This window comes from Oncorhynchus keta, chromosome 31, assembly GCF_023373465.1.
Source record: "Oncorhynchus keta strain PuntledgeMale-10-30-2019 chromosome 31, Oket_V2, whole genome shotgun sequence".
NCBI lineage: Eukaryota > Metazoa > Chordata > Actinopteri > Salmoniformes > Salmonidae > Oncorhynchus > Oncorhynchus keta.
Window position 1 is genome coordinate 20,612,123 of NC_068451.1, and position 22,298 is coordinate 20,634,420.

Below are 22,298 nucleotides of genomic sequence, written 5' to 3' on the forward strand. Positions count from 1 at the left end.
AAACTCTTGTAGGCTATCCCTAATTGGGAATTTAAGTTTCAGAAAAAATAACGTGCGTGTTTAATTTGTTTTTAAAATCTACTTTTAGTTTCATCTTCATCGATGCACGTTGCTTGATAGCTAACCAAACACTATAGGATAATCAAACAACTTTGATCTTAATCGAATCTCTTCTACAACAGGACTATCTATTTTAAAACATGGAGACTGTTCGATTCTGAATTGTATTGTAGTTATTGTATGGTTTACTATTCACATGATATATTTCACTACATTTATTACGGCTGCATCCGAGAGAGCCAATCCCCAGCAACCACCAGATGACACAAGAGAGCAAAACCTTTAATGTAAATTCCACATTCCGAAATTAACTAGATACCCAGGCCTACCTATGGCTGTGAAGGTCTAAAATAGAAACTACACATCGAAAGAAACAATTACAGTCAACACACAGTTGAACAATATTGAAGTATCTAATTATGACAAAGGCTTTTTGGGGGGGAGAAAATCATATAAAATATATTGCTGCCTATTTCCAATAGGCTACATACTACACATTACTGTACTAGGCTTTCTTTCAATGTAATGAAATTAACACTAGATGGTGCTACGCTGTTACCTATATCAACATGATTGAACTGAGTTCCAAGGGGCAACACTCACTGTTCCAATTTGGCGCTATTTGTACAGGCATCCAATCAGCCACGAAAGTAGCAGAACGTGAGGCTGCGCAGAGGCGCTTTGGCTGGACAGCGCAGCTGGTAGCTGCAAACAGTTTACCAATAGACAAGTATCGATACAAACTACCCTCTCCATCTTTCCTCAGGAAGTATAGCCTATCCATCAGTTGCTATATTCTCGGCAATGGTGAACAATCGGTAAGCTAAATTGTTGCATATGTGTTCCCCACTTCTTCCTATAACCTAATGTTCTTCCATGAATTAACCATAAACGTTATCCAAGTATGCTTTGATTTTGGACCAGGCAACGCAGAGACTGGAGAGGGGGGGTCAAATGAGCCAAAACGGAGATTATGTTACTATAATGAAAAATTTGTTTAGATTTGTTTCAAATTGTTCCGGGTTCTTATAGGCTTTTTTTAAATGCCATTGGTTAGCACCCAAACAGTTTGTTACCATGTGGACATTCTTGCCTAAATTCTATTGACATTCATTAGGCTATACTTTCTAAAAGGCTATATTCCGAAAATGGAGATGGAGAGGCAATTGGAAAAACAGCTACGAAACCAAAATTAGGCTATACTTTCTAAAATGCTATATTCTGAAGATGGAGATGGAGAGGCAATAGGAAAAACAGCTGCGAAACCAAAGGCAGCACAGTAAAATTGCTTCTCCAATAGAAATCCCCGATATCACTTGTTGGCGATGTCATGGCGACGTCTGCTTGCTAAGCGCATGCGTAGAAACACGTCTAACGTTCGTCTCGCGCCAAACTGCGCATGTGCAAGTGCAACATTCTTCGATATAGGTTGTTTTTTATGAAAAATTAAAACCTGTCAGTTTCACGAGGTTAGAGTAATAACATATTCGTTTACTTAAAACATTGACTCGAATCTAGGTTGTACCTTTAGATTTCAGGAAAATGTACAACTAAGGAATAATGTTTTACTTCGTTCATTGACTCATTGGTCTGGTCTGTTTGGTCTGTTTCGCAAGAAACTCTGTGGCAAAACTCTTCAGTCGCTACACTGAGATGTTAACCTTTGCCAGACCGCTACATCCATAGCTTGATTGAGGGTTTCAGACTCCGGGGACGAGATGGCGTCCATCCCTATTGAGTTGTACAATATATATTTTTAAATAATGCATGGTCAATTTCCAAAGTGTACCCTTGGTGGAGTAATTTATTATATGCTATAGTTGATATGAATGGGAAACGGTGGAATCTGTATATTTCCACATTTCATACATTTACTTTCAATTATCTTGGGCATTCAACAACTGGTTATGAAAATGCACCCTCTTCAATTATGTCCCAAATGCACGTGTAGTCTAGACGCAAGACATTCGATGCATTCTGAGCAAACATCCCTGCTCTTCTTCACAGGTATCCAGGGGTATGACCTCGCAGGGGACAACCTCAAGTAAGTGCATCATGGTCATGCCTCAGATTATTCTGAAATAGGAAACTGTTAAAATCATTATGCATGCGATACGTTTGTATATGGGGAGTGTAACTCAATCCAGTCCAATAAAAACTGCTTTGTGTGAGTCTGTTTGAGAGTAGTGTGTGTGTGTGTGTGTGTGTATGTACATGTCTAACTATACTTGTGGGGACCAACTGGGGACATTTTGTTGGTCCCCACAAGGTCAAATGCTATTTCTAGGGGGTTAAGGTTAGAGTTATAATTTTGTTTTGACCTTTATTTAACTAGGCAAGTCAGTTAAGAACAAATTCTTATTTTCAATGACAGCCTAGGAACAGTGGGTTAACTGCCTGTTCAGGGGCAGAACAACAGATTTGTACCTTGTCAGCTTGGGGGTTTGAACTTGCAACCTTCCAGTTACTCGTCCAACGCTCTAACCACTAGGCTACCCTGCCGCCCCATAATTAGGGTTAGGAGCTAGGGTTAAGGTAAGGTTTTTGGGTTAGGGTTAGGGGTTAGAGAAAATAGGATTTTGAATGGGTCTGAATTGTATGTCCCCACAACGTTAGCTGTGCAATAATATTTGTGTGTGTATGTGTGTGTGCGACACATCTTTCGTAGAGTTGATCAGGCTGTTGATTGTGGCCTGTTGAATGTTGTCCCACTCCTCTTCAATGGCAGTATGAAGTTGATGGATTTTAGTGGGAGCTAGAACACGCTGTCGTACATGTCGATCCAGAGCATTCCAAACATGCTCAATGGGTAACATGTCTGGTGAGTATGCAGGCCTTGGAAGAACTGGAGATTTTCAGCTTCCAGGAATTGTGTACATATCCTTGTGACATGGGGCCATGCAATATCATACTTCTACACCTGCATTGCTTGCTGTTTGGGGTTTTAGGCTGGGTTTCTGTACAGCACTTTGAGATATCAGCTGATGTACGAAGGGCTATATAAATACATTTGATTTGATTTGAACCATGAGGTAATGGCGGCGGATTAATGGCACGTCAATGGGCCTCAGGATCTCGTCCCGCTATTTCTGTGCATACAAATTGCCGTCGATAAAATGCAATAGTGTTTATTGTCCGCAGCTTGCCCATACCATAACCCCATCGCTCTGTTCACAACGTTGATATCAGCAAACTGCTCGCCCACACAGCCATACACTCTGTCTGCCATCTCCCTGGTACATTTGAAACTGGGATTAATCTGTGAAGAGCACACTTCTCCAGTGTGCTCAGTGACCTTCCCTGAGGTTTCTGACAGTTTGTGCAGAAATTATTTGGTTGTGCAAGCCCACAGTTTCATCAGCTGTCCAGGTGGCTGGTCTCATACTATCCCGCTGGTGAAGAAGCCGGATGTGGAGGTCCTGGACTGGGGTGGTTAGACGTGGTCTGCGGTTGTGAGGCCAGTTGGATGTACTGCCAAATTCTCTAAAACGACATTACATTCTCTGTAAACAGCTCTGGTGGACATTCGACATTCCAATTGCACACTCACTCAAAGCTTGAGATAGAGGCATTGTGTTGTGTGAAAAAACTGCTCATTTTAGAGTGGCCTTTTATTGGCTTCAGTACAAGGTGCATCTATGTAATGACCATGCTGTTTAATCAGCTTCTTTATATGCAACACCTGTCAGGTGGATGCATTTTCTTTATTATTATTAGAGAAATGCTCACTAACAGGGCAGTAAACAAATTTGTGCCAAGAAATGGAGATAAATAAACTGTTTGTGCCTATGGAACATTTCTGTGATCTTTTATTTTAGCTCATAAAACGTGGGACCAACATTTCACATGTTGGGTTTATATTTTTGTTCAGTATGTTTGAGACATAGTTATTCTACCGTATGGTTTAAATAGATTCATTATCCAATATTTAAGTTCCCTTTAATGTGTTTCAACATAACGTTTTAAACTCCATAATCTGATTTATTGGGCACAATTGTGTATTTAAACATTTCATGGACTAAGATATAACCTCATTGAGCTCAACAGTTTAGCAAAGCGGTAGCCTCAGAACGAACAATAGTTTACACATGCACCTAAATAAAAGTTCCACAATCTTAATTTGATTCCAATTGCGCATTTCTTGCGTTTATTTTAAATAGAATCGTTCATTCCCCAGTTTCACTATCTCGATCTGCTAAAGCATTGGAAGAGAACAACCCCTTAACATTACCCTTGCCTCCCTTCCATCAATGCCCGGGCCCCTCCCAGCCACTTACTTTGCATGGGAAAAAAATCCTGATTATCACCAAACATCATAAGTACCCCAATATCACTCCGAAAGGATCTCAGATTCTCGAAAGGGGTTGCAAGATTGGGCAATAGAATCGACATTTGAGCAAATACTATATGGATGTAGAGCACATTTTACGAATGTTTTTTCCACAAAACTGTTAAAAAAAAGAGACATTCGATCTAAATATATTGTGTACAATCCGATTCTGATATATTTACACTTTACATTGTAGTTTAAACAGTTAAATTGTAGTTCTCTACATGTCTTAGAATTGTTAATATTAATAGCAGCCTAATGATTTTTTGAACAATATGAACCTTGTTGACACTCAAACGCAAGACTGCAAAAAAGTGCTCAATGGTAGAAAATGGAATGAAACCCAATGAACTCGATAAAATGAGAGAACGAGAGGGGGGGGGGCTCTCCGGTGACCACGGCATTTCTGGTTGAAAATAACTGATAAGTACCAATCACTTTCCCCATTATGCATGGGTACTTTCACCTCATAACTGTGACTATACATGGTCTGATGATGTTTTACTCTCTGTCCTCACCTTTTATATCATACACACAACACATAACTCTGTTTCCAAATCCTCCTCAATCTTCCAAATAGGCGCTGATTAAGTTTGACGCATTTGTCCCCTCATTTATAATACCTGAGGAAATGCCTGCTTCGGTAACATCTGATACGGGTGTTGCCTGGTCGTTCTGGCCCAATGTTCAACGCTGCGTTTGTGCTGAGCTCCAATTTCTCTCGTATTCTGCATCTTCACAAACACAGTTTGAAGGCGGATTGAAGTGTGAGGTGGGGGTCCATCAGAGGATTCCTGCAGTAGTGTGGGCGTGTTTACAATGTATTGGGAGTATTTCTCCCCCAATCCCCTTCATAAAGAATTCCCCAAACATTCGCCCTGGTCAATCTCTGTGTCTTGAACCCTCTGTCATGTTATTTATCCCATAGTCTAACCGTTTTTATTTCGGCAATTCGATGATAGTATTGACGAAAACCAGGTGTTAATACGCACGAATAGCCTTTATGTGGCCTGTTAAATGTGTACCATGCAAGGAACACATACGCCTATCTGTGAGATATTTCTGATAACCTGATCTTGATTGGTTTTGCTAAAATGATAACCTACGGTCGAGAACAGCACAGGAATGTCAGGTCATGCCTGTAAGATCTATGCGTTCATGTTTTGTTCTTAGTTTATTTTTACGCGGTAGATATATATTTATTTATATATTATATCAGACCAAAGGACAGATTTACACCCATCTAATTATTTTATTTATTTTTTCACATTTATTTAACCAGGTAGGCCAGTTGAGAACAAGTTCTCATTCACAACTGTGACCTGGCCAAGATAAAGCAAAGCAGTGCGATAAAAACAACTCAGAGTTACACATAAACAAACGTACAGTCAATAACACAATAGAAAAATCTATGTACAGTATGTGCAAATGTCCATTGCTAGTGTTTCTTGGCCCAAGCAAGTCTCTTCTTATTATTGGTGTCCTTTAGTAGTGGTTTCTTTGCAGCAATTCGACCATTAAGGCCTGATTCACATAGTCTCCTCTGAACAGTTGATGTTGAGATGTGTCTGTTACTTGAACTCTGTGAAACATTTATTTGGCCTGCAATTTCTGAGACTGGTACCTCTGATGAACGCATCCTCTGCAGCAGAGGTAACTCTGGGTCTTCCTTTCCTATGGCGATACTCATGAGAGACAGTTTCATCATAGCACTTGATGGTTTTTGTGACTGCACTTGATTGACTGACCTTCATGTCTTAAAGTAATGATGGACTGTCGTTTCTCTTAGCTTGGTCTTTTACCAAATAGGGTGATCTTCTGTATTCCACCCTTACCATGTCACAACACAACTTATTGGCTCAAATGCATTAAGAAGGAAAGAAATTCCACAAATTAATGAATTAGTTAATTGGAATGCATTCCAGGTGACTACCTCATGAAGCTGATTTAGAGAATGCCATGACTGTGCAAAGCTGTCATCAAGGCAAAGGGTGTCTGCTTTGAAGAATATCAAATATTTTTTATTTGTTTAATACTTTTTGGGTTACTACATAATTCCATGTGTGTTATTTCATAGTTTTGATGTTTTCACTGTTATTCTACAAAATAGAAAATAGTACAAAAAAAACAAGAAAAACAAGAAAAACCCTTGAATGAGTAGGTGTGTCCAAACATTTGACTGGTACTGTATATATCATGACTTGAGGATATGCCTATGTATTTAACATAACCACGTTTACACACATACATGAGGGTAATCATTCAGTTTATTCTTGGCATGAAATTACAACTCAAGCATTTGCGTGTCAAATACTTATGTTTTGAAACTTCTAATGAATAAATAAACGTGAAATAGGCCTACACAAATATGTTGATGTTCGGTTTGTGGAACGACGATTGGTTATCTCTGTGCTCCGAAAGAACTATTTTGCCTGGATTCGAGGAGGAAAAAAATGGCACTGCTATCTGGTATCCTTGGGACGTCCATACCCTAAACCCTACCCTAATCTTAACCTCTACCTTTACTTTAACCCTAATCTTAACCATAACCCTTACTAAACCCTATCCTTAACCACTACCGTAACCATTTTACATTTCAACTTCAAATGGTTAGGGACATCCTAAGGATCCCTGATTGCACGGACCGAACAAAATAGTCGCCAGAAAGCATGTAAATTGACAGAGTCACGTGAACAGAGCAAGAGAAATCCATAGAAGAATATGCTGAAAATCTATGGGGGAACGCACGTAGGATCATGCACGCAAAAGTATGGTCGCTCGAATCAGAATATTCGACTGACGCAGAGGAATAAACAATATCAAGACCAGCAGGGCTTATATCACCGAAGTTTGGAGCGGAAACTTGGCAGGGAAACATGGCCGAAGGTTATTCTATATTCTATGTATCTCTGCTTAGATTGTCTCTCTGGCGTCCCTCTTTCCTGTGAAAGGAGAGGGGACTGACTGTAGCCCCCGAGATGTTGTTGGGTATCTATTTCCAAGATGTTGTGTTATGTAGCCTACCGCCCACAGCGTTTGCTATATATTTCGAGTTTTTTTGTGCGCTTTTTGCTGAGGTTTTTGGGTGACAATGGACACCTGTCCTTTGCGTCAAATACAAAGTTATTTCACCTTTGTTGTTAGAAAATTACAAGTGATGCAAGTGAAGATGAAAGTTCATAGTTGATATTTAAACACTTCAATATCCAAGTTGGAGTAGCCTATGATGGCTATTTATCAGATAGCCATCAAAGAAAAGCAAATTCCATCTGTTGGCAAATCATGTAAATAAAGTTTTTTTTTATGTTCTTTATGAGTTGGTTACCTGCTCTGGAAAATAAGTACTTTGCATATGAATTGTGTACAAGACAGAATACATTTTTAGAATTGGAATAATTTGCCCAAATAAGGTTTACTGAAACGAATGGGAAATGATTTCATTGATGTTTTAACATTGTATTCTCAACTTGCTTTCAGGAGGGGTGGGCAAAGGTGGTGATAGAGGAGAGGAGCCAGGATCCTTGCAGGGTGGGCAGCAACAGTCCATGCACGGCGCAGGCCACTGCAAGTGGTTCAATGTGCGGATGGGCTTCGGATTTATATCCATGACTAGTCGTGGGGGAACTCCCGTAGATCCTCCTATGGATGTATTTGTTCACCAAGTAAGTTAAGTTGAACCATCTATGGATATAAATAATCAGCTGATAGATAGTAAAGCTGAACCCTCATGTCTACACGAGTTGGATACAAGTTCCACTCCTATACGAGGTGACCACACAGTGCAGGCTATTGGATAGTTTGTATCTCTTCCACATATCTCTGAGACACATGCACATTGTTGAGGGGCAGTGGTAACATTGTAACACCTAAGTTGTAGCATCCTCATGAATGAGCTTCTGTGTAGGATGTCTGTAGGACTACAGGAAATAATTAACATTCGAAAATGATTGTTATAGTGAAATAGTTTTGCAATGGAAAAACAGGTGATTGATAGATGTTTACTTGTCATGTTTTATAGACCCAGAAGACAGGGGGAAGGGCCTCTGTATGAGAGGGGGTTTTCTGAAGCCAAAGAAAAGACAGGTGGTGCATGGTAGTGGTCTGGTTAAACATGTGCTTAGATGCCAACCTCACAACCAGGTTTAGATGTTGGACATTATTTCACTCCTGTGTGGGCTTTGGGCTGTGTATGTTATAGCACTGCTTTCCTTCACCATCTCGTGCCATGTTGTTAGATTCTATTGACACTTTACAGCCCAATTAGAGACAGAATTCCATCAAATCCACCCCAAAATTGCCACATTTTAGGTGTGCTCGATTTAGCTTGCCAAGTCCCCATCCCGTGTGGCTCAGTTGGTAGAGAATTTCACTTGCAATGCCAGGGTTGTGGGTTAGAGTCCCACAAGGGACAAGTGCGAAAACGTATGTAAGTTGCTCAGGATAAGAGCATCTGCTAAATGACTCCAATGTAAATGTAGTAGGATTTTCTTGGGCAGCATAGGTTTGGGGAGTGGTATGGTGGAAGATATAGTGTATGATGCGATGGGAGACCGGCTGGAGTGGATCCTTGATTATGACTGCCCATCAGTCCATCTCATCTCACTGTGTGTTTGGCAGGCTCCTCCTTCCTTCCAGGGCTAGGCTAATACCAGTCTTTGTTTGTTCCTCTTCCTGGTGTTTTTTCCCCCTCAAAGGGGAGAAAGAGAAAAAAAAGCTACCTACCTACTTGTGTTCACGTGACTTCCTTCTTACAGTGAGTCATCTATTGATAGAGGGACTGATTGTAGAGAAGACTGGTTTCTATGGCCAGCTGATGAAATGCCTATGACGACAGTGCAGCTAACTGCTAACCGACACTGTTGGAGCAATGCAGTTGCAGTATGTTATCTGTCTGTGCTTTTGACCACTGCTTCTGTTTGATGTTGAGTCACTGTCTCCACGGGCTTTTGAGACCACTGCTTCTGTTTGATGTTGAGTCACTGTCTCCACAGGCTTTTGAGACCACTGCTTCTGTTTGATGTTGAGTCACTGTCTCCACAGGCTTTTGAGACCACTGCTTCTGTTTGATGTTGAGTCACTGTCTCCACAGGCTTTTGACCACTGCTTCTGTTTGATGTTGAGTCACTGTCTCCACAGGCTTTTGAGACCACTGCTTCTGTTTGATGTTGAGTCACTGTCTCCACAGGCTTTTGACCACTGCTTCTGTTTGATGTTGAGTCACTGTCTCCACAGGCTTTTGACCACTGCTTCTGTTTGATGTTGAGTCACTGTCTCCACAGGCTTTTGACCACTGCTTCTGTTTGATGTTGAGTCACTGTCTCCACGGGCTTTTGACCACTGCTTCTGTTTGATGTTGAGTCACTGTCTCCACGGGCTTTTGACCACTGCTTCTGTTTGATGTTGAGTCACTGTCTCCACAGGCTTTTGACCACTGCTTCTGTTTGATGTTGAGTCACTGTCTCCACAGGCTTTTGAGACCACTGCTTCTGTTTGATGTTGAGTCACTGTCTCCACAGGCTTTTGAGACCACTGCTTCTGTTTGATGTTGAGTCACTGTCTCCACGGGCTTTTGACCACTGCTTCTGTTTGATGTTGAGTCACTGTCTCCACAGGCTTTTGAGACCACTGCTTCTGTTTGATGTTGAGTCACCGTCTCCACGGGCTTTTGAGACCACTGCAATGCACGATTTACTCTTCAATTACAATTCAGATTCATTTTAACTGGGAAATATTTGGTGCATGAATCTGAGACTGATTTCTGGAAATGTTTCACAAAGTTGCGTGGATTGATATACTGTAGGTTTCCTTGCATAGCTTGAATGTGACTAACACATGACTAACAATGAGGCTTCTGTAGACAGGACTGTGGAGAGACCGCACATGGCTTTGTAGAATGGCCTGAATAACTGCTTCAAGTGGGGGAATTTCTCTCTTCAACCTGGGAATTAGTTGTGATATGTTGACGATGAAACAGTTGAAGCTCAACAAACGCCTGTGGTATATTCAGGAGTTAAACTTGCTGAAGCCTGACCCAGCCTGAACTCTATCTAGGGTTTTGTCATTTTTTTCAACATGTATGTCCTCTCCAACCCTGTCATTCATATCACATTTCTCTCAATCAAGCCGTCCAGTGGCAAAAGCTCCCTCCACTATTGGAAGAGCTAGTAAACAGACTGAGGACATGTGCTGGAGAAATGAAATTAATGTACTGTATATACCCGCACCCCACACTCTTTGTCATGTCCCTCCTTTCTCTTTGCTCACTTTTTCTGTCTTTCCCTTCTCTTCTATGTCCTTTTTCATTCCCACATCCCCCAACCGAAAACAGGCAAAATGGCTGCTGTGCTGGGTTGGTCTGTGGTAGCCCAGAGTTTAGGAGGCTCCAGCAGGGCTAACAGAGAGCTGGCCTGGGCTAACAGAGAGCTGGCCTGGGCTAACAGAGAGCTGGCCTGGGCTAACTGAGACCTGAACTAGGCTAACAGAGAGCTGGCCTGGGCTAACAGAGAGCTGGCCTGGGCTAACAGAGAGCTGGCCTGGGCTAACAGAGAGCTGGCCTGGGCTAACAGAGAGCTGGCCTGGGCTAACAGAGAACTGGCCTGGGCTAACAGAGAGCTGGCCTGGGCTAACAGAGAGCTGAACTAGGCTAACAGATAGCTGGCCTGGGCTAACAGAGAGCTGGCCTGGGCTAACAGAGAGCTGGCCTGGGCTAACAGAGAGCTGGCCTGGGCTAACAGAGAGCTGGCCTGGGCTAACAGAGAGCTGGCCTGGGCTAACAGAGAGCTGGCCTGGGCTGTGGGCCGATGTCTCAAATATGTCGGGGGGGGACACGAGGTGTCTGGATCAGAGAATCCTGAACCTATGCTTTGACTTCTGTTGAAACACAAATCAGTGACTCGGAGTGACTCGTAGAAATATGGCTGGATTAGTTTTGTTGGCCTCTGTAAAGATGAACTAGGGTTATGTTTAGTTGCATGTTGTTTCATTATTATTTTGTTTTTATTTTATTCGTTGCTAGATTGAGTTATTCATTTTTAGGGGAGGGGGGATTGTCGCTGCAGTCGTTCAGACATGCAATAACTTACATTACTGTAAACAACTTTCACAGAAATCAAATCATTTGTTTTAATCAGTACTATTCCTTTTGTGTATTAGAAAAAGTTATGATGTATTGTGAACTGGGGGTAAATTGGCTTAATTAATGCTGTTGTTGAGGTAACAGTTACTGTAAATGTATTAATTAGTTTAGTAAACATTTATTTTGGACAAGATCCATGAAAATGTAATTAGATGTAAAAGTTCATAAGAAACGTTGTTTAAGAAAAGGAATAAAGCTCTAATTGAGAGATTATTAGGATATTTTCAATATTTTCAAAACCTAAATGATCTGTGTTTAATTTGATAAAATATAAATAGTATTACCATTTATATACTATATATGCCTATTATTTACATGTTTATAATTGTACAATTGTATTTGGTAATTGTGTTTTTCTTTGGATTAAATTTATTTAAAGAACTCATGAACCTTAATCAAGCAATTATTATTATTTGATACATGAATAGATCATACATACAAATATGGAAAGGGAAGCAACTGTTAAAGTTTCACAAACAGTAAGATATTATTATTTTTAATACATATTTTAAATACTGTAAAAATATTTTTTTGTATTTTCTAATGGGACAATAGTGATGATAATAGCAGTAATTATAATACATTTGTTATTACAGGATTATATACAACAAATGCATTTTTTTTTACACCAAAATCCTTTTTCACTTGTCATTAAATTGTTTTAGAAACATTTTGTGCTCTATATTAGCAACTGAATGCCTAAGATTCCGATGATTGAGTTCATAGATCATCATGTAAGACTGAAACTTGACTTTTCTTACTAGCACTGGCTTTGCTGATAGCTGCTTTACTGAGGAAAGTTTTACTCACTACGACTGTGACATGTGGTTGTCTCACCCAGCTATGTTAAGATGAATGCATTAAGTGTAAGTTGCTCTGGATAAGAGCGTGTGCTAAAATGTAAAGAATGGAAATGTTACACCAACCATACCTCGTTTTCTACTTGTTATTCACAATATCCTGCTCAAAGTACAGCGATTTGCTTTCCTGTGGCTCTGTGGGTCTGTGGCTCTGTGTAAAGATTTAAAATTCCCTCAAAGACGTGGAGAGTTTGTGCGTCTATTCTAAAAGTCTAGTGTTCTACTGTAGTGTGCTAAGGTCCATCTGAATCCTCTGGTATAGGAAGTGAACCAATGTGCTCAGTCCACAGCGACAGACCCGGGGAATGGCAGGGAGCAAGTGACTGTAGGGATCAGCCATTATGACTGAGTAGTCCTCAAGCACGTATTTGGATACTTGGTAGCAAATTTTCAAATGTGATGTAGATAGATTCATTTGATTCATCCATCTGCTTGATTGAGACCTAGATGGAGAGGTGGGTTGATTTAGGTTTACTGTGTGTGACTAGACCAGGAGATCCCTGTGTAACCTGTGTCTTCTTCTCCCTATCCTGTCCTATCCCTCCTCCTTCTGTCCCAGAGCAAGCTGCACATGGAGGGCTTTCGTAGCCTGCGGGAGGGAGAGCCACTAGAGTTTACTTTCCAGATGTCCCTCAGGGGCCTGGAGTCTGTACAAGTCACGGGCCCCGGGGGAGGCCCCTGCTTGGGCAGTGAGAGGAGACAGAAATCCAAGCCCCCAGCCCCACAGCAGAGATGGAAGCCAAAAGGAGACCGGTGAGTGAACCATAGAAATAGAATTACTAGAACAGACTTTCCTTTCATGTTCTGTTATGAGTGAATATAGAGTGGGTAAGACTTGCTGCTGCAGGGAGGGAATTGAGACTAGCAACAGAACAGACAATGATGTTGGAAGGAACAGGGTAGTGCTGTGGTGAACATTAGTGGTGTGTTTGTATGTGCATACGTGTGTGTGCCTGTGTATGTGTGCATTGATGTAATCTATTTAGCAGTAGCTGCATATTCGTATTTACCTGTGTATGATTCAGAGGTTCTGTGTGGAGTATACCTGCTGCATTATTTACATTATGTCAAAGGTCCACATTTGTAGAGGTTCTGTTACATGGTGTTCCTTTAGAGTTCAAATGTACGATGAGTTTAGTATAAATAATGAATGTGATTGTGCTGTACCTTTTCCTGTGTGGTGCTGCATTTCCACCCAAACTATTATTCTATAGGGCTCCAGTTGCCATGGTTTTACGGCAATATTGTATGACGGAGGTCTAGTCGGTCTAAGTGCTGCTATTTCCGTGATGGTTGGTTTTGAGGCTCTGCTGCTGGCTGCTATTTGCTTTGAATACAGATTTGTCCTTAACCCCACTGACATAGATTGGTGATAGGAAATGCTGTTTTAACAGCTGTTTCCCAACCAGATGCAATGTTGTAATGTATAGCAAATATCACTTTAGACTGAAGAGGAATTGTCAGAAACAGGCTTTTTATTTTATACAGGATTGCCCTTTTATTCATCGTTAGGTGATGTTATATTGCATCATGTTGCGTTATGGTGGATACTAATTTTATGACCCGAGTTAGGCCTATGCTACATCAATGATCACATTTATTTAACAATGTATACTTATTTTTGTTGTGTAGACATTTCATCCTAATTTCCCTCCCCATTGTTATAATGTAAGAGGGATCTTTCTTCAAAGGCAGGAACAGAAATATGTTGAGGTCAGTGTGTTGACCTCTAACCCCTAACCTTTCTGGGTCAGTAACAGAGCTGCTGGTTGGATCCAAATAGACAGGTTAAAAACATTTTCTAAACACTACATTCCCTTTAATAACATCCACCAGCATTTATTTCTTATATTTTCTTATATTTGTTTATTACATTTTTTTTTATTTAATGGGTTGATGTATTACAGTGTTACACAGTTAATTAAACTCTTGGCTCCCCGATCTTATAAACATTGACAATATTTTAACATTTTGGAATTTACAAATAAATTGTGCCAACACTTTTCTCTTCACTTGAGTTATTGGTTTACTTGAAAGTCAAACCTCAGCTGATTTGTTGTTCTGTGCAAATATTAGAAATGATGCAAACTTAAACGTTGTGGAAACTATGTAACCATGTGCCTATGTGGTTGATATGTTATAAAAACATTTACGACCAGCATGGTAGCTTGTCTTGTGAAAACTGGGTATTCACTCTTACCAGCTAGAATGGGAGTCTATGTGGTGGGGGTTGGGGAGTGGAGGAGGGGGTATTGGTAGGTAACCTCCCAAGCAAGCGAACTAGCCTGGATGAAACCTAAATTCCAATGCCCTTCCCCCTCTCCTCTCCTTCCCTCTCCCCCCTCACATGTTCTAATTGAAGATGCCACTGTGAGGGACCCCCTGCAAGCCTCCAGCTCAGTCATGCGAAACTCTTTGTTTCCATCTGAAAGAGTTAAAGCTGCAATATGTAACTTTTTGAGTCACCGACCTGAAAGGTAGCCGTATAACATCTGACTGGGTGACCGGTCTGAAATGTAGCCGTATAACATCTGACTGGGTGACCGGTCTGAAATGTAGCCGTATAACATCTGACTGGGTGACCGGTCTGAAATGTAGCCGTATAACATCTGACTGGGTGACCGGTCTGAAATGTAGCCGTATAACATCTGACTGGGTGACCGGCCTGAAATGTAGCCGTATAACATCTGACTGGGTGACCGGTCTGAAATGTAGCCGTATAACATCTGACTGGGTGACCGGCCTGAAATGTAGCCGTATAACATCTGACTGGGTGACCGGTCTGAAATGTAGCCGTATAACATCTGACTGGGTGACCGGCCTGAAATGTAGCCGTATAACATCTGACTGTGTGACCGACCTGAAATGTAGCCGTATAACATCTGACTGGGTGACCGGCCTGAAATGTAGCCGTATAACATCTGACTGGGTGACCGGCCTGAAATGTAGCCGTATAACATCTGACTGGGTGACCGGCCTGAAATGTAGCCGTATAACATCTGACTGGGTGACCGGCCTGAAATGAAGCCGTATAACATCTGACTGGGTGACCGGACTGAAATGTAGCCTTATAACATCTGACTGTGTGACCGGTCTGAAATGTAGCTGTATAACATCTGACTGGGTGACCGGCCTGAAATGTAACCTTATAACATCTGACTGGGTGACCGGTCTGAAATGTAGCCGTATAACATCTGACTGGGTGACCGGTCTGAAATGTAGCCGTATAACATCTGACTGGGTGACCGGCCTGAAATGTAGCCGTATAACATCTGACTGGGTGACCGGCCTGAAATGTAGCCTTATAACATCTGACTGGGTGACCGGTCTGAAATGTAGCCGTATAACATCTGACTGGGTGACGGGTCTGAAATGTAGCCGTATAACATCTGACTGGGTGACCGGCCTGAAATGTAGCCGTATAACATCTGACTGGGTGACCGGCCTGAAATGTAGCCGTATAACATCTGACTGGGTGACCGGCCTGAAATGTAGCCTTATAACATCTGACTGGGTGACCGGTCTGAAATGTAGCTGTATAACATCTGACTGGGTGACCGGCCTGAAATGTAACCTTATAACATCTGACTGGGTGACCGGTCTGAAATGTAGCCGTATAACATCTGACTGGGTGACCGGTCTGAAATGTAGCCTTATAACATCTGACTGGGTGACCGGTCTGAAATGTAGCCTTATAACATCTGACTGGGTGACCGGTCTGAAATGTAGCCTTATAACATCTGACTGGGTGACCGGTCTGAAATGTAGCCTTATAACATCTGACTGGGTGACCGGCCTGAAATGTAGCCGTATAACATCTGACTGGTTGACCGGCCTGAAATGTAGCCTTTAACATCTGACTGGGTGACCGACCTGAAATCTAGCCTATAACATCTGACTGGGTGACCGGCCTGAAATGTAGCCGTATAACATCTGACTGGGTGACCGGCCTGAAATGTAGCCGTATAACATCTGACTGTGTGACCGACCTGAAATGTAGCCGTATAACATCTGACTGGGTGACCGGCCTGAAATGTAGCCGTATAACATCTGACTGGGTGACCGGTCTGAAATGTAGCCGTATAACATCTGACTGGGTGACCGGCCTGAAATGTAGCCGTATAACATCTGACTGGGTGACCGGCCTGAAATGTAGCCGTATAACATCTGACTGGGTGACCGGCCTGAAATGTAGCCGTATAACATCTGACTGGGTGACCGACCTGAAATGTAGCCTTATAACATCTGACTGGGTGACCGGTCTGAAATGTAGCCGTATAACATCTGACTGGGTGACCGGCCTGAAATGTAGCCGTATAACATCTGACTGGGTGACCGGCCTGAAATGTAGCCTTATAACATCTGACTGGGTGACCGGTCTGAAATGTAGCTGTATAACATCTGACTGGGTGACCGGTCTGAAATGTAGCCTTATAACATCTGACTGGGTGACCGGTCTGAAATGTAGCCTTATAACATCTGACTGGGTGACCGGCCTGAAATGTAGCCGTATAACATCTGACTGGGTGACCGGCCTGAAATGTAGCCTTATAACATCTGACTGTGTGACCGACCTGAAATGTAGCCGTATAACATCTGACTGGGTGACCGGCCTGAAATGTAGCCGTATAACATCTGACTGGGTGACCGGCCTGAAATGTAGCCTTATAACATCTGACTGGGTGACCGGCCTGAAATGTAGCCGTATAACATCTGACTGGGTGACCGGCCTGAAATGTAGCCGTATAACATCTGACTGGGTGACCGGCCTGAAATGTAGCCGTATAACATCTGACTGGGTGACCGGTCTGAAATGTAGCCTTATAACATCTGACTGGGTGACCGGTCTGAAATGTAGCCGTATAACATCTGACTGGGTGACCGGCCTGAAATGTAGCCGTATAACATCTGACTGGGTGACCGGCCTGAAATGTAGCCGTATAACATCTGACTGGGTGACCGGCCTGAAATGTAGCCGTATAACATCTGACTGGGTGACCGACCTGAAATGTAGCCGTATAACATCTGACTGGGTGACCGGCCTGAAATGTAGCCGTATAACATCTGACTGGGTGACCGGCCTGAAATGTAGCCGTATAACATCTGACTGGGTGACCGGCCTGAAATGTAGCCTTATAACATCTGACTGGGTGACCGGTCTGAAATGTAGCCGTATAACATCTGACTGGGTGACCGGCCTGAAATGTAGCCGTATAACATCTGACTGGGTGACCGGTCTGAAATGTAGCCGTATAACATCTGACTGGGTGACCGGCCTGAAATGTAGCCGTATAACATCTGACTGGGTGACCGGCCTGAAATGTAGCCTTATAACATCTGACTGGGTGACCGGTCTGAAATGTAGCCTTATAACATCTGACTGGGTGACCGGTCTGAAATGTAGCTGTATAACATCTGACTGGGTGACCGGTCTGAAATGTAGCCTTATAACATCTGACTGGGTGACCGGCCTGAAATGTAGCCGTATAACATCTGACTGGGTGACCGGCCTGAAATGTAGCCTTATAACATCTGACTGGGTGACCGGTCTGAAATGTAGCCGTATAACATCTGACTGGGTGACCGGCCTGAAATGTAGCCGTATAACATCTGACTGGGTGACCGGCCTGAAATGTAGCCTTATAACATCTGACTGGGTGACCGGTCTGAAATGTAGCTGTATAACATCTGACTGGGTGACCGGCCTGAAATGTAACCTTATAACATCTGACTGGGTGACCGGTCTGAAATGTAGCCGTATAACATCTGACTGGGTGACCGGTCTGAAATGTAGCCTTATAACATCTGACTGGGTGACCGGTCTGAAATGTAGCTGTATAACATCTGACTGGGTGACCGGTCTGAAATGTAGCCTTATAACATCTGACTGGGTGACCGGTCTGAAATGTAGCCTTATAACATCTGACTGGGTAACCGGTCTGAAATGTAGCCTTATAACATCTGACTGGGTGACCGGCCTGAAATGTAGCCGTATAACATCTGACTGGTTGACCGGCCTGAAATGTAGCCTTTAACATCTGACTGGGTGACCGACCTGAAATCTAGCCTATAACATCTGACTGGGTGACCGGCCTGAAATGTAGCCGTATAACATCTGACTGGGTGACCGGCCTGAAATGTAGCCGTATAACATCTGACTGTGTGACCGACCTGAAATGTAGCCGTATAACATCTGACTGGGTGACCGGCCTGAAATGTAGCCGTATAACATCTGACTGGGTGACCGGTCTGAAATGTAGCCGTATAACATCTGACTGGGTGACCGGCCTGAAATGTAGCCGTATAACATCTGACTGGGTGACCGGCCTGAAATGTAACATCTGACTGGGTATAACATCTGACTGGGTGACCGGCCTGAAATGTAGCCGTATAACATCTGACTGGGTGACCGACCTGAAATGTAGCCTTATAACATCTGACTGGGTGACCGGTCTGAAATGTAGCCGTATAACATCTGACTGGGTGACCGGCCTGAAATGTAGCCGTATAACATCTGACTGGGTGACCGGCCTGAAATGTAGCCGTATAACATCTGACTGGGTGACCGGCCTGAAATGTAGAGGACACAATGGAGTTGTCACCGTATAACATCTGACTGGGTGACCGGCCTGAAATGTAGCCTTATAACATCTGACTGGGTGAGGAGAGGGTCTGAAATGTAGCCGTATAACATCTGACTGGGTAACCGGCCTGAAATGTAGCCGTATAACATCTGACTGGGTGACCGGCCTGAAATGTAGCCTTATAACATCTGACTGGGTGACCGGTCTGAAATGTAGCCTTATAACATCTGACTGGGTGACCGGTCTGAAATGTAGCTGTATAACATCTGACTGGGTGACCGGTCTGAAATGTAGCCTTATAACATCTGACTGGGTGACCGGTCTGAAATGTAGCCTTATAACATCTGACTGGGTGACCGGCCTGAAATGTAGCCGTATAACATCTGACTGGGTGACCGGCCTGAAATGTAGCCTTATAACATCTGACTGGGTGACCGGTCTGAAATGTAGCCGTATAACATCTGACTGGGTGACCGGCCTGAAATGTAGCCGTATAACATCTGACTGGGTGACCGGCCTGAAATGTAGCCTTATAACATCTGACTGGGTGACCGGTCTGAAATGTAGCTGTATAACATCTGACTGGGTGACCGGCCTGAAATGTAACCTTATAACATCTGACTGGGTGACCGGTCTGAAATGTAGCCGTATAACATCTGACTGGATGACCGGTCTGAAATGTAGCCTTATAACATCTGACTGGGTGACCGGTCTGAAATGTAGCTGTATAACATCTGGCTGGGTGGACCGGCCTGAAATGTAGCCGTATAACATCTGGCTGGGTGACCGGCCTGAAATGTAGCCGTATAACATCTGACTGGGTGACCGGCCTGAAATGTAGCCGTATAACATCTGACTGGGTGACCGGCCTGAAATGTAGCCGTATAACATCTGACTGGGTGACCGACCTGAAATGTAGCCGTATAACATCTGACTGGGTGACCGGCCTGAAATGTAGCCGTATAACAGCTTTGTTTCGCCTTGTCATCAATGTTTCGCCTTGTCATTGTTTCCCGCCCGTGAGCAGCTTGGTTATTTATTGCAGGCCTTAGGCCTGTTGTTGACATACTGCATTTATATAGACATTTGGCAATAAGCTATAAATATCAGCAAGTGTGCAAATGTGTTATTAAAGCGCATTTTAGCAGGGAAAATAATAAGCTATTTATTTGGTTTGTCACCTCTTGATGAGAACACATATGAGAAGTATTGTATTTGCATTGGTCACTTTAACTGTTTTCTCTTAAAGGTTCAGTATTGGTGTTATTCTATGGTGTATTCTATGCATATTCTATGGTGTATTCTATGCATATTCTATGGTGTATTCTATGCATATTCTATGTGAAATGCTGCCATCTTAAGGATAGATTTTAGGTAAATATAATTAAACCAATCTAGTAAGCATGTTCTAATAGGATTTGTACCATATTACATTCTAGAGAAAATGTAATGATATCCCATATAAGAAGTTCTAGGTTGTATTCTTTGAATACGGAATAAATACGCACTTTAAGCCCTGAAGTTGCTTGTTAAGCCCAAGAAATTGCTTGTTTGTGAATTGGAATGTGACAAGGATCTCCACTCTCTGTCTCAGATGTTATAACTGTGGAGGACTAGACCACCATGCCAAAGAGTGTGGCCTGCCTCCCCAGCCAAAGAAGTGCCACTACTGCCAGAGCGCGACGCACATGGTGGCCCACTGTCCTCACCGCCCCCCCGGCCCCTTGTCTCCCGGCCCTGCCACAGCCACTCAGGGAAGACGCCCTACTGTGGACCAGTACCCCTCTACCTTCACCACCACCTCCTACAGCCCCAGTCCCAGGCAGGGAAACAGGCACTCCCAGCCCTCTCAGGACAGTTCCTCCCCCCTCAGCAAGTCCTCCAGCTCTCCGGAAGACCCGGCACAGATCCAGAGGAGATCTGGAGGACAGCACAGGTTGAAACAATCCTGATCCACATCCACCATGGATGGATGCCACCTGTTAGTATTACCTCTGGTCCAATAAAACCACCTTCCTTCAGTCTGATCAGTCTCCTCCTCACACAGACACATCCTGAGCTACATCCTGAGCAACCTCAAGCAGATCCACATTTCTAACCAAATGGACAGTAAAGTATCTATTTTACTTCCCCAATCCCTCCCAGACTCTCCCTCTACTAAACTGTGTACATCTTAGCTACCTCCTGGGCCAACTCAATCCATCTCCACATAGATAGACCTATACTCTTAGCTACCTCCTGGGCCAACTCAAACCATCTCCACATAGATAGACCTATACTCTTAGCTACCTCCTGGGCCAACTCAACCCATCTCCACATAGATAGACCTATACTCTTAGCTACCTCCGGGGCCAGATTCAGCCTCATCTACCTCAGACTGGTAGGGATGGTCAGTCACCCCTGTGTATCCATCACTCAGTCAGGTTCATTGACATCTACTCTACTATCAATTGCAATAAGAAGACAACTAGGAATGGGACTGACACACAAACAGCCAAAGCAATCTTGTTCTTTCTTTTTTGATAATTTACCTCATCTGAACTCTATTGTCCCAAAGCTCAGTCTGTTCAAATTCATCTGGATTCACCTGGATTCACCATTCACCTGGATTCACCATTCACCTGTATTGCCCATTCACCTGGATTCACCATTCACCTGGATTCACCATTCACCTGGATTCACCATTCACCTGTATAGCCCATTCACCTGGATTCACCATTCACCTGTATAGCCCATTCACCTGGATTCACCATTCACCTGGATTCACCATTCACCTGTATTGCCCATTCACCTGGATTCACCATTCACCTGGATTCACCATTCACCTGGATTCACCATTCACCTGTATTGCCCATTCACCTGGATTCACCATTCACCTGGATTCACCATTCACCTGGATTCACCATTCACCTGTATTGCCCATTCACCTGGATTCACCTGTATTCACCATTCACCTGGATTCACCTGTATTGCCCATTCACCTGGATTCACCATTCACCTGGATTCACCTGGATTCACCATTCACCTGGATCCACCTGTATTGCCCATTCACCTGGATTCACCATTCACCTGGATTCACCTGTATTGCCCATTCACCTGGATTCACCATTCACCTGGATTCACCTGGATTCACCATTCACCTGGATCCACCTGTATTGCCCATTCACCTGGATTCACCATTCACCTGGATTCACCTGGATTCACCATTCACCTGGATCCACCTGTATTGCCCATTCACCTGGATTCACCATTCACCTGGATTCACCTGTATTGCCCATTCACCTGGATTCACCTGGATTCACCATTCACCTGGATCCACCTGTATTGCC

General features: G+C 43.2%; 1 protein-coding gene across 2 annotated transcripts; it reads left to right on the forward strand.

The window, feature by feature from the left end:
* The first annotated feature begins 766 nt into the window (after positions 1-766).
* Positions 767-20,935, forward strand: LOC118372073 (protein lin-28 homolog A-like). Of its 2 annotated transcripts, XM_035757823.2 has the most exons (5): positions 767-878; positions 2,068-2,104; positions 7,868-8,052; positions 12,945-13,138; positions 20,564-20,935. In XM_035757823.2, exons 2-5 carry the CDS (start codon positions 2,080-2,082, stop codon positions 20,919-20,921), a joined length of 762 nt encoding a protein of 253 aa, XP_035613716.2. In that variant the 5' UTR covers positions 767-878; positions 2,068-2,079; the 3' UTR covers positions 20,922-20,935. The 2 variants fall into 2 exon arrangements, with proteins under 2 accessions (XP_035613716.2, XP_035613717.2); XM_035757824.2 differs by lacking the exons at positions 767-878; positions 2,068-2,104 and adding an exon at positions 6,841-7,276.
* The last annotated feature ends 1,363 nt before the right edge of the window (positions 20,936-22,298 follow it).

What these genes read in the sequence shown, in the direction of transcription:
- LOC118372073 (XM_035757823.2), top strand. Translation starts at nt 2,080, where the DNA reads ATGACCTCGCAGGGGACAACCTCAA. An exon ending in TGGATGTATTTGTTCACCAA is followed by an intron (nt 8,053 to 12,944) that starts GTAAGTTAAGTT and finishes CTTCTGTCCCAG; the next exon opens with AGCAAGCTGCACATGGAGGG. An exon ending in TGGAAGCCAAAAGGAGACCG is followed by an intron (nt 13,139 to 20,563) that starts GTGAGTGAACCA and finishes TCTCTGTCTCAG; the next exon opens with ATGTTATAACTGTGGAGGAC.